The sequence below is a fragment of the Dermacentor albipictus genome, chromosome 2, assembly GCF_038994185.2.
Source record: "Dermacentor albipictus isolate Rhodes 1998 colony chromosome 2, USDA_Dalb.pri_finalv2, whole genome shotgun sequence".
Classification (NCBI taxonomy): domain Eukaryota; kingdom Metazoa; phylum Arthropoda; class Arachnida; order Ixodida; family Ixodidae; genus Dermacentor; species Dermacentor albipictus.
The window spans coordinates 111,261,232-111,276,315 of NC_091822.1; the positions used below are offsets into that span (position 1 = coordinate 111,261,232).

Sequence of the window (15,084 nt, forward strand, 5' to 3'; positions counted from 1 at the left end):
TCTAACGGGGACAAAGTAGCAGTAGACATCTGTGTGCCAAGATTACGACACTTGTTGTGGAACTAGACATTCATCTGGTTGCGACAAAGCGCCAGGAAGGAAGCTCACTTGTTACATCAGTGTTGTATACTGGAATTGGTTGTGTGACGCCATTAGAGATGGCATCGCGACCTGTAGCCAGTGATGCGATGTATGTAAGTGCACTGTGCAATAAAGATAGTCGGTCGTCGGTAGCTCACGGCGGCGTTCAGTGTGGCAAGCCAATTTCACCTGAAAGCAAGCTTTGCAGCCTAATAATTGATCATGAAGCTTCCTTTGTGAGGAATTGAGGGATCGGGCATCGCTACAATTTCCTTAGCATTTTCTGCATGCAAAAACCAACTTAAACCCTTTTTTTCAAAGTTACACTAGACTGTCATACGCGACAGGAAGTCCCTTGAAACATACACAAAATATTGAGCACTTTATTGTATCATCTCCTTCAAAAATAGTTGAACATGATACAGCTCAACCAGAGAGATCAATTGTGTAAAAAAGTAATAACACTAACCTATGGCATCAGCCCGCACACAACAGTGCTGGCCACTTGGATTTCTTGAGTACCGTATTTTCCGGTGTATAAGACGCGGTTTTTTTCCAAAAATCTTGCTGGTGCGTCCTATACAAGGGTGCGTCTTATATGCAAATTTTTCGTTTTTTTTTTGCGGGCTCAGAAATTACTCAGGTTCATGCTCAAGCTTTTTTCACCGAAAAAATATCACGACCAATGATGCGGTAGTAGCACGGTTAATACTTCAATACGGGGACCGCCGTGCGCAACTTTTTTTAGGTGAACTTTATCATGAAACGGCGGGGATGACGGCGGGTGCGTCTTATACACGGGTGCGTCTTATATACCAACTTTTTCAATGAGAGCCTTCATATATGGCGAGTGCGTCTTATACAAGGGTGCGTCTTATACACCGGAAAATACGGTACTAGTATTCTGCGACTAAAGTGGGCGCAGCCTCGGTACTTGGTTGACTACGGAAAAAACAGGGGCGTAATAGGACGGAGAGGGTTTGTCTTTCCAGTAAGACTCGCTCATCAATTGTCTTTGCTTTGGTCGACTGTAACTTCTGACAGCGTGTTGACGACCATGTAGCGAGAGAAGCAGCTGTACAGGTGACGAAACCACAGCATCTGACTCTTGTGCTTGTGAAGCGCAACCTGGAAAACCCACGGCACACATTTGGTTTGATGAAGTCCGACGAGGCGTACACAATGGCACAGCAGCACTAGGTCAAACATTGTGGATGCAGACAATTCAGGGGACGTATTCTGAAACGTTCGCCGCGGCGAAGTTTCGCACTGGCCACGCCTCCGCTGTTGCGGCGCGCGCTGAATGGCTGCTTTCACAAAACCGGAAATTCACTTGCGCCACCTGAATTTCCGGTTTTGTCAAAGCAGCCATTCAGAGCGCGCCACAACGGCGGAGGCGTGGCCAGTGCGAAACTTCGCCGCGGCGAACGTTTCAGAATACGTCCCCAGTACACGACAGACAGAGGGCCTCTTCGATTTGTAGTCCAGGACTGCTCAAGGCATCGCCTTCAGCTAATGAATGTTTGCATATGCAGCTTCTAGGACAGTCCGGAACGACAAATTGAAGAGACCTAGTGTGAACAGTGATAGCTAAATAGATTAATAACATATGGTACAGGACAAGTGGAAGGAACAGATGAGTGCACAGGCCATGTTGCTACATTCCAAAGAAATTTCGCCTCTTTCGCATTTAGGAGAGGCACCCAATTTATGTTTTATATTTTGCCCTGCTTGTTTCTTTCTCTGTTCTCCTTTTCAGTGCCTTTACACATTGCCTTATGCACAATAAATGTTTGGTACAGAATTTCATCCGTTGCTACGCTTTGTGCTGTCCCATTTACTGTTACAGCGTTTACCACAACATGTACCAACCAGTGTCAATGAGAAAATTGTAGAGTAACATGAAAAACTCCTGATACAGCTTTTTGTTTCTCAATATGTGCTACACAAAAGTGTTTTTCCGAGCGTGAAAGAAGCCCGCGAATACGCGCAAAATGCCTCGAGTGGCCAGTCGCGCGGCTATTTTGCATGTATTCGCAGGCTTCTTTCATGCTCAGAAAAACACTTTTATGTAGTACATATTGAGCACCAGAAATCTGCAGTGGCAGTATTATGTTGCTCTATGACTTTCTCATTGACGCTTTTAATCTAATTATAATATTTCAGAAACTGATTGATTAATTAAGACTAATTATGTAATTAGGCAGAATGCAAAATAAATAATCTGAGTATCTCCAAGCGACGGCAAATATCATCACCTTGGTTCAGTTCAGCTGTGTGGCATTTGCACATTTTAATATGTTGGTGCATGATAGTTGGGCCACACCGTATAATGAAGCTTATTCGTTGATGGCTGTGGACGTGTCACTATTGCAATTGTATAGCGACACTCTCAAAGGAAGGTATCTAGGATTATTTGCCAATGGACAGTGTCCATGGCATAGCCCCTCAGCGGAGTTTGTCATTCCGAGTGTTCGAAAGTCACCCCCCAACCACCAGTCCTCACATGTATACATAAGGTGTTTCGAGGGCCCTTGACTCTCTTTTTCCAAATTCAAGGGTTTTCAAGGAGGTGCATTGCAAGAGCTGCACTGGGCCTGATTCAGTGCGGGTCAGCAGCACCGGTGCAAAACAGTGCCGAGGCCTTTGATATAAGGAAACCAGTCAGTCCACTTTTTTTTGCAGCAGTCCCGCTTGTCCCAATGTTGCTACGTACTGGCCAATTTTCCCATCTCCTGCGAGAGTCAAGCTCCAATCCAGTTAGGCATCGGCAAATTCCTCTATCTGCTGAAGAGGAAGCTTTAGCTTGGGGGCTTCTATCTAAATACATGTAAAAGGAGAATTTGTATCTCTCAGTAACAACTGCACCAAATTTGACGAGGTTTGTTGCATTTAAAAGAAAAACTTAAGATCTAGTGACTGTTGGTTCCAAATTTTTTATATAGGTCATGAATTCTTTACTAAAAATTGGCAAAAATCAAAATTTTTCAGCAAACGAAACTATCAAGTTTACAACTCTAACTCAGCAAGGAAAAACGATATCGCAATTCTATGAATTGTATCTGATAGTACATCTAAACCAGACAAAATTCATATGTTACACATGAATCTAAAAATATTCAGTAATATGGAAATAAAGCTTTTGCAGAACCATTGCACACAATGTACAAATTCATGTGATATAGACTGACATGTTGATTTATCCACTTTGAATGATCTAATGGATGTCATTTACAGAATTGTGATATCTGTTGTTGCAAATTCTTTAAAATCTTTAAAATTTAGGCGCTATATTGAAATTCCACTTCCAGCAGTCTGTAGAATTGAACTGTCTCTCTCAAATGCAATAAATTTCATTAAAATCGGTCCAGGGGTTATCTCAGAAAAGCATTTTTGCATTTTACATGCATTCGAATAGGCCGCATCGGAGTTGGGGCCGAGCTAAAGGTTCCTCTTAAGTGCTCACATACGAACCTCTTAGTTGTGCTATCTCCACTATCTTTCTTTCGCAACGCGATCTTAATGGAAAGGACAATATTAGGAAGGAAGCAGATTGCACATGCTCTCTTCTACTGTCAGCACCCTAATAGAAAGAGAAAATGTAACCAAGGCAGAAATTTGTACACACAGCCTTTTCCGGCAGCAGAGTGGAAAGCAACATGTCACACAAAGGTTCCCTGCTAGTTCAGCTGCATGGCCAGTGCACGAGTTTTGAGAATAACAAATATCCACAGTACTAAACGGTGAAATTGTGGAGTTCTGCCACATATTCTGCCATCATGCCGATGCTGTAGCAGAAACTACAAGTACGATAGACATGACAAACACGAAGGACATAGGAATGGCCTACGAGGCTATAAATTAAGCATTCTGTTCACTGACAAACTTAAACCTTGAGATAAGCCTCACCTTCAGTGCACATGATCCCTCCTTTAAGCCACTGACGACACCTGAATGTGGTCACTATGTCAGTTTAACCTTTGCAAGATGCGACATTTAACGTGACGTGTGAACACATGAATTATGCGCAGTAATAATAGTTTCCTTCCCGACTCTTAACTTGGCGTGCTTTATCACTGCTGTTATTTTTTTAAAAGCCACATTATGTGCTATACTACATTATGCTTTCCCAAATAAAGCCAACATCCTATATATACACCACTGGTTCTTATTTGTGACTGACACACACTTTATGCTTTAGCGACAGCCGATACCACAACTTTTCTATTCCGAAATCTACGACCCATTGTTAGACTGACAAGGTGCCGCTTCTACTTCACACTGGAACCTGGCATGGCAGAAGTTCTACTTCGGGCAACAGAAGCCGAGGGCTCAAACAAGAGCAGACATGCAGTGCTCACACCAGTCGCTGAAGCCATCGTGGAAGTTTCTTGGGTGGAGGGCATGTATAGTTATGCCATGGAGTAATGTCACGTTACAATGGCACTGATAACACGAGCAGGCTCAACTTTTAAGTGTGGCTGCAGATTCAAGCTTTCAGAGTAAGTTTCAAAGTGGCAGAGTAATCACGAGATCAAACTCACTTTGACGAGGGACACCATGCTCCAGGGCAGCACGTAGGCGTGCTCCGAAAGGAGGTAGCTGAGCGGTACGTCCAGTAAGCCGACGTACTTTCTCAGCTTGTTCACCGACTCGAGTACAAAAAGTCTGCAGCCTTTTTTTTGGGGATGAAAGAAAAAGGCAATCAGGGAAGCCTGTCTCGAGAAACCTTTCCGAATTTGCAACAGTGCATTTGCCAACACCTACCTGCGGGAGCGAGGTCCTTTTTAAGTATGCCCCTAAGAGATAAGAAGAATGATGCATCAATCATCACACAGTTGCACTAAAACCATACAAGATTATGCAATTCAGTGCAAGCTGAATTTTACTGGTTTGTGAATTAACTATCATAAGGTGCTAACAGATTGCAAGGCCATGATAATGTAACGATTATAGTATATTCCAATTCTATTCCTTTTCCGCACTTTGTGAGTGGCTTTGGTTGCGCACTACCTTTCTTATCACTACAATAAGTTGGCCATTCAGAGCAAGCTAACGCATATTACACTTCAGGAATTTACTATCCTAAGATGCCAACAGATGCTTATCCCATGGAAAGGATAGACGAAATCAAGGCCAATATTCTAGTATTCCAATTCTATTCCTTTCTATGCTTTTGTCACAGATCTGAACAAGGCTCTGCCTATGCTATCGCTAGGATCAGCTGATCGTGAGCAATGAATGATAAGAAAGGAATACAGATGACTGAAAAGAATAGTTTACATTATATCTTCCAACCTAACTTTAATTTTAACTGAAATAAAATATTAAATTTGCTGCACTTCTTTTCAATTCAGAGCTAAAGGGGCATGAATGCAAAAGGAAACACCTTTTTTGGCTGAGGTTTAGACTTGGACATGCCTTGCTGCCTCAGTACCAAGCCAGAGAGCTAGTACTTTATGCATGCTATACTATAACAACACATTACTGCTGCACACATTTATTGCACATCCACTAAATAAGTGGAAAATGTGTTTCTGCACTTTGGCATTAATACGTACACGACACCCTTGTGAACTGCTATGTGATTAAGGTGGCCGCTCACTCCAGACTGGTCGAACGTGATGACCTGCAAAGTGCAAGTAGTCTATAAACGCTTGCAGTGATAAGAGATGAAGTTCTGGCTTCACTACTGCGCCAATACAGCCGACTAGACTTACAGAGTCTATGCCGAGGCACTTCACGTATTTCTGCACAATCCTGCCCACAAGGTTTGAGTTCCACATGCACTCTGGATCATCAGGCATGTTGCTGGAAGAGAAAACAGAAATGGAATGTCAAAATAACGACAGCAAGGCGAATTGCATAAGGTAATGAACTAGTGACAAAAGCTCAAAGCTCACTAAATGGCGTGCTGATGTAAAGGACTATAACATCACAAAAAAATTTTTCACATTACTGTTTTTGCAGTTAAACATGTTTTATACTACATTGTACTGTTCAGATGTATTGTAGCAAGGTACATGTTATTTGCTGTTATTATGCATAAACATGTTAAAATTGTCCAAATTATAGTGTCCTTGTAAACGATATCACTGTGTAGATCACCTTGTACATCTGACACTGCAAGTGTTTGTACTGGAATTTCCAAGGGGAGGCTGAGTTTTTGCCATGCTGTGATGAAATGCCGTTAGTTCAATTTCCCTTCCCTTGGTTTGCAATGCATTGTACAATATGAAACTTTATTATAATTATAAATACAGCAGCGGACACGTTCCACGCACAAAACTGCACTTCATCTGCCCTCTGTGCCTCCGCACTCCAAAATGTAGTTCCCAAGCGACGCTGATGTTGAAAGAAGTTATAGAATTACATGTTTCTAACTAATCGACTGAGTGGAAGCTTCATGGAAAAATCAGTGACACACAGTGGGAAGGACCCCCCCCCCTTTCCCTCCTTTGTTACCCGCCGTGGTTGCTCAGTGGCTATGGTGTTAGGCTGCTGAGCACGAGGTCGCGGGATCGAATCCCGGCCACGGCGGCCGCATTTCGATGGGGGCAAAATGCGAAAACACCTGTGTACTTAGATTTAGGTGCACGTTAAAGAACCCCAGGTGGTCGAAATTTCCGGAGTCCCCCACTACGGCGTGCCTCATAATCAGAAAGTGGTTTTGGCACGTAAAACCCCATAATTTTTTTTTCCCTCCTTTGTCTTAGCAAACAGCTGACCTGTGTTGACGCTCTTATTCCTCTTCATCAATCACCCAAACGACAGTTTCCCCCTATTGTCATCACACTCATGACCTTGCTGATGTCGCAATGTGCAAAGATGGGACTGGAACAGCCCAGATTGGAGACTGTTTTTTTTTTTTTAATTGTAGCTTATCCGCTGCACTAAGTGCTGCCACGTTTGCCTAAGCTGGTCTTCAGGGCATTTTGCACAAGATTCATGTTTACTGAAAGTGTGTTCAAAACGCCAGATGTGGTTAAGGAGCCCGTTAAGTATTTTCTTCTGCCAAAGATGACAAAAATAGCTTTGAAAAAATAACCTGCCAGTCTGAAATTATTTAGTTTCTCTCCATTAGTGCCTTTCCTCACAGCTTTTACAGTCATTCCCACTGCTTTCAGATGATTCAATGACACAAACCTGTGTTGTACTATGATCAAGTTTTCACTTGGGATCCCCAAGGAAACACAGCTGCTCCACAGTTCTTCCTTCCTTTCACCGCCTTGGTGGTAGTAGTTGCCTGCAAACATTACCAACACTGTGTTAAAGTGGACTGTGTGCAGGTTCTACAGCGCACAGTAAAGCCACACCAAGGTCAGCTCCTCATATTGTGAAGCTCCCTCTACAGACCAGATGCGCACCTGAAAGCAAGATGAGCATAGTGTACTAAAGCACCTAGTTGGATATGGCAGTGGGCCTAAAGTAACAAATAAACATGTGCACCGTGGCAGCTCTTTTTGGAGTCCCCGTACCTGCGCGTGAAGACGCACCAATGGGTCACTTGTCACATTCCTCTGGTGCATCATGGCCCACAGATGAGTTACCGGGGAGTTGTGCTCCTTGGAAACTTCCTCAAGGTGCGGAGAGATGGCACCATGGCACGTCAAACCAGAAGCAACAAGAATTTTTCTTCTTCGTCAATTTTGCACAGCAGGGAAGCCCTACACGGCAGCACAGCGGGAATAACTGCCATGACCTACATTGCAGTGAACATGTTACACTGACCTCACTGTTCTGCACCTTTTATTTCTTTTATTTATTTATTTTGTTTAAACCTGTGGCAGAAATTTTTTAAAATGTGCTCCCAAGCATTAAAGGAGTACTGACATGATGTTTTCGACTTGCCATACTTTTAAAATGTTAAATGAAGTCCAAACCATCTAAATCCTAGAAAAAATACTAGCAAGAGTCAGATCGCCCTAGATAATTTTCTATACACAGTGGAAACTCGTTGATACAATCTTCAAGGGAACCGGAAAATAAAATGTATCTGAAAATCATTATTCAAAGAAAGTTCGAAAAAGTATGAAAATAGGCATACTCAGTGACAAATTCAATATCAAAGGTTCGTATGGCATCAAGTAATGCTGCTCCACATAACACGTTATACGGAGCCGCATCACTCGACACCACACAAACCGCAGCCAACCCAATTTTATTCAGCAACGTTAAACTAGCTCGTCAGTTTGCGTTGAACTTTCTTCTTTTCAATGCCCATATAAAAAGTTCTGGAAGTTAAAAAATTATGCAGATCCCACGCACTGTGGGAACCGATGTAAGCGAAGCTTCCAATGCTGGATGCTTTGATTGACGATAATTAGCGGTGACATTGACGGTTAAACCTTAATTTCTTCGACGTTTAGGCTCACACAGGAGTGGCGAGTTGATGTTAAACGTTACCTTGCATGCACCACAGCCGGTTGTCTGCATAGTACACAGAACACACAGGGAAAGATGTTTGCTTGAGGCGTTGTTGTGCACCATATTTTATAACCTTTCAGAGGGTCGAGCATTATTATTGCCTCACATGGCACATCGCATTGTGGCAGAAGTATTAAACTTGAATTGGATTATGGGGCTGTACGTGCCAAGACCACAATCGGATTATGAGGTACGCCACAGTGGCGGACTCCGAATTATTTTCACACCGTGTTGTTCTTTAATGTGTCCCAAAATCTAAGTGCACGTGCATTTTTTATTTTGTTTCCGATGAAATGTGGCTGCCACAGTTGGGATCAAATCTACGACATCTAGCAATGCCATAGCCACAAATCTACCATGGTGGGCACAGAAGCGTTGATTTGACAGTCACCCGCTTCCATAGTGTCTCTTGGACTCTGCAGTACGCTTTAATTAATGTGGCTGTGTTTCTGCACGCCCTGCCTAATTCGCCCACTTGACATATTTGCATGGCGTTTATTTTTCAGACATAGCAACAATGAACTGTCGATGGCCAGGGAGCTCCAGAGGGCATTGTGCACATTTGATGCGGTGGGTGAAAACGAGTTTCTCCCATCGCCTTTCCTCTCCGACTCGCGCCTGTCATCTATATACACGCTCTGAACCATCCCTCGACGCAGTGTGCGAGACAGCAGCAGCAGAGGTAGCAGCAGCAGTGGGAAAGTCGAAGGAAGAGACAAAGAAAGCTTCGCTTTAAAAAGGAAGCCACCATTTCCTTAATGAACTGAGCAGCGGCGAACCACCAGTCGGTGTGGCTGCAATGCCACAGCAGCGTTTTACCGCCATCAGCATGCCGCGTGCGTTATTGCTCCAGTGTGGCTCGGGCTTAACATGTTCGTGAGCCATTGGAATGTCATTTAAGCTAGTACACTGGAATATAAAGCTAATACCTTTAGAAATAACAGTAAAAGCTCACTTCTACAGTCATATTATCCAATTTCAGGTGAAAATGCAATTGCAAAAACCGTATGAAAATACATAGCCAGCAAAAGATAACTGTATTATCCAAAAAAATGTATTATGCAGAATCGTATAGACGAGATTCCACTGTACTCGTTTCTATGAAGTGATCAATGGCAGTCAAACAAGATGTCTCCACAGTCTTCTGGAGCCCACATTTCAACAAAGGGAGCTAGCTGTCTTTGTCTGGGCCACAAATAAATTTCAGTACTCAAGTATAAACTGGTTTTGGTACCTAGGTGGTGAATGCATCATGACATCATGACATACAGGTTTACTCCATTCGTGCGACTGCTGCATGCAAGAGCAGCAGGAAAAGCACGCAACACTCTTGTTTAATTTTTTTTATGGGCAATGTAGTGTAACTAACCTTACTGCCACACAATAGCAGTGAGTTTTCGTCTGTATCATTACATTGCAATAATGTCAACGATACCTGCCATGGGATTTCTACATCAAATTTAGTACAGAATAAAAGAATTTCGAGTGTTTCTCAACTTCCTACCTAAGTTGCTGTCACCCTTCCATATGCAAGAAGCATATAGCAGAGTTTCTAAAACTTTAAATAAAAACGTGTGTCAGTACTTTAACTCCTAATCTGTGCAACAGTGACTATTACACGAAATATCAGGAAGAAACAACTCTGTCACTAGAAAGCTTCTACAACCCTCTTCCTTCCACAAGGAAGTGTTTCTACAACTTCGAAAACGTGTGTCCAAACTCTTTAACGTTGTCTACTGAGAAAATATATGACAGTACAAGCTCGTGTAAATTATATCGCAAGCTGATGCATGGATAGTTGTCGCGTGACATTGCGACTGCAGCTTCTCACAGTGCCAGTACCCAAACATGGAGGCCGTGACGACATCAGTGCACCGCGCTGTCACAAACATTGTTTTGCTTTTCGATGGGGCGCATCTGTCATGCTATCATGTTTGTTGATTACACAGCTTGCAAACATGCTAATACACCAAGATGACAGCCACGAGAACGTCAATGCAAGCCACGTATGCATGAACCAATAGGAATTATTGTTTTACCTGGGCTGAAATAGAATCGCATCACATCATGCTGGAACTTGTGAGCAGTAAATGCAAATGCCAGTCTCAACAATCTCAACAATTACAATGCTTCCAAAGGCAATCTAATTACTTGCTAGAAAGTCAACACTGCCCAGCTGTTGCGATAAACACTAGAAGCGTTGGTGGCTGTATACAAGCTGTAAACACTTTGCAGCAATTATTTATGTCAAGCAGCAGAGCTTGATGTGGGCTTGTTGGTCTAAATACTTGAAGAAAAAACAGTGCTAAAGAGACCAGGATGAAAAGAACATACATACATTGTACATGTTCTTTTCGTCCTTATTTGGTGCTGTTTTTTTTCTTTAATATGTTACTTTATGTCCATGCTCTCAGAGCCACAATGTGAGTGGCATCTTTCAAGAGAATCTTCAGTTCACCTGCAATCAAAAACAGAAAATATGTTTCTGACGTGCTTTTCCAATTGCCCTTGAATGCGCAAGCATTAGCTACTCAGCACAAATTCATTTATCGGTGCTTCTGAATTAACTGCTACTAAGAATGCTTTTCATTAAGCACCGGCGCTATCGTGGTAGCTACAGCAAGGTCTAGAGTGATTTCGTTTACAAAGCTTGAACTGTAGTGGCAGTTTCGCTCAGTCCACACACTATGTGCCCATATCACTCTTGCCATGAGAATAATGCACAAAACGATGCTTAAACAAGACTTTCAATGTGACAAGTTTAGAAAACGCTCGCCTTATATAACACCACTCGGAGACGTTAGTTGAAGCGGGTTATCTTTTACTGGCATCTTATATACCACTGGTGCTACACATGTCGCGTGGTATGCTCAGTACTAAGCTGATTTCCAATTACTTCGCGAGTTTATCAGTTTACGAAGTATTTTTCAGCCCTTCTGGACGAGCGACTCGGTACTCTGCGGCGAGCAGTGCATACGAACCGCACCCACTTCGACATTCCTGCGTCTTCCGAGGTCGTCGTCCGTAAACATTGGCTCCAATACTGTCAGCTACGAGAAAAGTCACTACACGCAACACGCACACATCGAGTAGAAGCACCACTACAAAGCACAGCGTAACACGTCGCACCGGGGGCTCACCGTTGGAAAGGCACAGGAGATGGAGCTCGCATTTCCGCTGCAGCAACCCGAGCACGGTCGGACCAAAGAACATGCACTCGTCGTCCGGATGAGCTATAACAAGCAGCACCCTCCCCACAGAACCAATGTTCTTGCGCGTCCTCAGTCGACACACGTTGCACACGAACAGGTAAAACAGAAGCAGCACCGACACAACAAAAACAGCGAGCGACAACCACCACCCGTACTCCATGGCCACCGGGTTCGGCGCGAAACCAATTTATCTCCGGCCTCTCGTCGTCGAAGGAATACGAGGCTCGAACGCTACGTTCATCGTTCGCTAGGCTTCGTCGAGTGGCATAACTAACCGGCGCGTGCCGGTAAAGGCTCTGTCGATGGCGAGCATCGGTTTGCCGCAACGAAGAGAGCTTTCGAAGAAACACATTTGACAACACATGCACGCCAAGGTCCTTTTAAAAAATGGCTGCTGGACGTCATTCATGTTGCCAGACTTAGGGTGGCTACGGGCCAACCGTAGCGAAATAGCCAACCGTAGCGAAATGCGCGTAAGCAGTGCAAGCGCGCACAGAAGCGACGCACACGTAAAGTGCGACACGAATTCCTTGATACGAAAATACAGTGGATACTCTTTATTTGTATACTGCGTCCAATAATCGAAACAAGGCGTTCAGAATCAACATACAAGATAAAATTACACAGATTAATGTTAGAAATTTATACGACGATTTGATGCAACTCTAAAATAGATTTAAAAAAAAATGATAAGAGGCTGAACCAACGAGAAGCAAAGCTTCTGGTCACAGCCAATATCTTAATGTTTACAAATATTCGCATTCTGGGTAAACCATGCACATCTGTACATCTGTATGTATGAGTTACTTCAAATGATGCAGATCACAGTCACTGCTGCAAGAATACAGCCACAAGACATGTCATTAGTCCAATGTGACTACAGGCTGACACTGCCAAGCCCATGTCAAGACATGCCTGACATGAACATTTCTTCACTGCTATCATCAGAGAGTTCAAAGGGCTCTGCTTGGTCCACGGACATGCTTGACGTTTCCCCTGCTGGACAGGACAGCTTCCTGGCTGCGTTCATTTTGGACTCCATAAACGACTTCAGGGAATCAATGGCTTCATTGTAGCATGGAAAGCACTGGAACTGTTCCCGAATCCACTTCGACAGTGCTGCAAAAGGGAACAAAAAGTATGGTCACTTGAGTGTAAAAACTGTTCCTGCTTAAGCCTTAACTAAGTAAATGTTCCTTTGTACAGGCATTATAAATAAACAGTGCAAACATGGAACGACGGCTAGATGACACAGGATACAGCTCTTGTACAGATATTGATGCTGTAGGTTTTGTCTTTACTGTCATAAGAAGCATTAAAGGGACACAAATCAAAATGTTAAACCAGACTAGTGTGGTTAAACTGCCCTCTCAGAGGCCTCTCAACAGAAAAATAAACAAAACCAGGCAAACATTTTCATTTGAAATTTCACTTCTGTGCCTGCAGAGTTGCCATGCTGTCCTTTCCTAACCAGCTTGTTACCTTTTTGAAACTTTGGTTGCTGCGAAAAGCGATGGTCTATTATAATCAAGGCACCCCAGTCGTCCCTGCAGAAACAAGAGAAACAGGGAATGGTGAGGCAAGAACAAATTGTAGGCATTGTAATTCGGTACAGAGCCGTTACAACTGATTTCGAGCGAGGGCATCTCTTTTGCGGTGCATCAGAGTATTGATTAATAAGTGCTTACGTTAATATTTATGGCACATGGACTATTTCTTTTGCATGGACTATAACAGTGATGTCTACACAAACCAAAGCAAGTCACCTGTGCCGAATGCATCTCCCCAGGGCCTGATTAAGAGCACGGAACGCCTGCGTCTCATACCAAGAATTTCCATTCATCACTGGCCTGCCAGACCTCAGCTGCTGGTCATTATACTTGCGTTTCAGGTCAACCTAAAAGAAGAAGAGCAGGCATCCATAACAAACCTTGCGTTCCATATGCAAAGCAAAAAATAAGGACAGCACAGTGCACAGATTTTATCTTATGCAGTGTCTGAGACAGAAGAGTGGGAAACAAGTTCGAAATACAATTAATACCCATGCACTTTTAGAAGATAACAACAATAATAAATAAATAAGATCCGAGGCGCTTGAAATGTCATAAACTTGTATGCTTTCTTACAGGGACAAAGAAAGCAAGCACATATTCAATGAAACAAAAGCAACAGGCCAGTGTTTCACGATGCACTAACATCACTTTTACCAAAAACATAGCTGCCACTATGAAAATATAGTACGAGCCACCGTGACATAACATGCACTGTTTATATATGACAAGTTGTAGCCAGCTACTGATAATAAAGTAGATTAGTATCTCATATTTCAACATATTTCAGCTTCTGGGTAGGGGTCCAAAAGTGTTTGTGCTTCCTGTATGAGCTTCTGAAAGGCAAGAAAAGAAAGAAGGTGAAAGAAAATGCCATTTGGTTACTTTTACCAGATTTTTCTGCAGAGAACTGATTGATGCTGCATGTTCACACCAGCCAGTCAGATCTATCTACAGGGATCTGGTGCCTGCTCCAAGCGTGCCTTGGACTCAAGGCAAGTTGTAGTGCCCGATCTTAACCTCTTAAATAGCTGGCACAGCTTCAGAGACCTCTGTACATTACTACAGCAATCATGAGTGGCTTGAACTGTAGAGCAATTGTGCGGCCCCTTTCGTTGCGCTTTTCTCTGCAACTAGGTCGCCTTCTGGGACAAAATAAACACTATGAGGTTTCTAGAATGGTAATCTGATGTTATAGGTTCATATAGTGTTTGGCGGCACTGGCACAAAAGCCACACCCAGAAATTGCCAACCCAAAATTGAAAATGAAAAAAAAAAACACATAACTGCAGATAAAGTCACTGCAGCTTGTCTGAGCTTGGATTCTGAATGCATGGTGGGGAAGATGACTGCATCCACAAGCCTGCTGCCGAACCAAGGCTGAGAAACGGCAACACCGACAGTGGTGAGGACCGTATGGGCATCATCAAGTGTGTGAACAAATAAATGCATCATGAAAACAATAGCGTTCTCTGTTTTGGTGCAAACAGATTATGGGCATTATGCATAGCTGCAAAAACTGGACTGAAATGGCCCGTTCCTGCGTAAGAAGCACACCTCATCAAGATAGCAGAAAGAAAGTGCAGCCCTTGCAGAATTGTACACGATGTGTTAACAGTCACTAAAAATTTTATCTTACGTGTCCGAAGATAAGACTGAAAAATTCTATGTTGGGCTGTCATAATGCCCTAAACACTGCGTGTAAAATGCAATGCAACAAGAGAGAATTGTACCACACATTGAAAAAATTTTCATTGGCTCAAAAGTTGCGATTATCATTGGGATCAGCCACTCAGCATTACAAGCAATTAAGT

At 43.1% G+C, this 15,084-nt stretch overlaps 2 protein-coding genes across 3 annotated transcripts in view; both read right to left on the minus strand.

Moving 5' to 3' along the window:
* Positions 1-448: 448 nt before the first annotated feature.
* On the minus strand, positions 449-12,149 carry PIG-L (phosphatidylinositol glycan anchor biosynthesis class L). The gene is made up of 7 exons (XM_070533858.1): positions 11,649-12,149; positions 7,228-7,327; positions 5,802-5,892; positions 5,643-5,710; positions 4,849-4,880; positions 4,626-4,756; positions 449-1,209 (listed from the first exon to the last, which is right to left on the minus strand). Exons 1-7 carry the CDS (start codon positions 11,878-11,880, stop codon positions 1,087-1,089), a joined length of 777 nt encoding a protein of 258 aa, XP_070389959.1. The 5' UTR covers positions 11,881-12,149; the 3' UTR covers positions 449-1,086.
* Positions 12,150-12,262: 113 nt separating this feature from the next.
* Positions 12,263-15,084, minus strand: part of LOC139056043 (Fanconi anemia group J protein homolog) — a 63,039-nt gene continuing 60,217 nt past the window's right edge. For both annotated transcript variants that reach the window (XM_070533856.1, XM_070533857.1), the window contains exons 24-26: positions 13,487-13,617; positions 13,203-13,267; positions 12,263-12,839 (exon numbers count right to left, since the gene is read on the minus strand). In XM_070533856.1, the coding sequence (XP_070389957.1) occupies positions 12,625-12,839; positions 13,203-13,267; positions 13,487-13,617 (411 nt within the window). In that variant the 3' untranslated portion in view covers positions 12,263-12,624. The remainder of the gene's footprint in view (positions 12,840-13,202; positions 13,268-13,486; positions 13,618-15,084) is intronic.

What these genes read in the sequence shown, in the direction of transcription:
- PIG-L (XM_070533858.1), bottom strand. Translation starts at nt 11,880, where the DNA reads ATGGAGTACGGGTGGTGGTTGTCGCTCGCTGTTTTTGTTGTGTCGGTG. An exon ending in AGTGCCTCGGCATAGACTCT is followed by an intron (nt 5,711 to 5,801) that starts GTAAGTCTAGTC and finishes TGCACTTTGCAG; the next exon opens with GTCATCACGTTCGACCAGTC. An exon ending in AAAGGACCTCGCTCCCGCAG is followed by an intron (nt 4,757 to 4,848) that starts GTAGGTGTTGGC and finishes CCCAAAAAAAAG; the next exon opens with GCTGCAGACTTTTTGTACTC.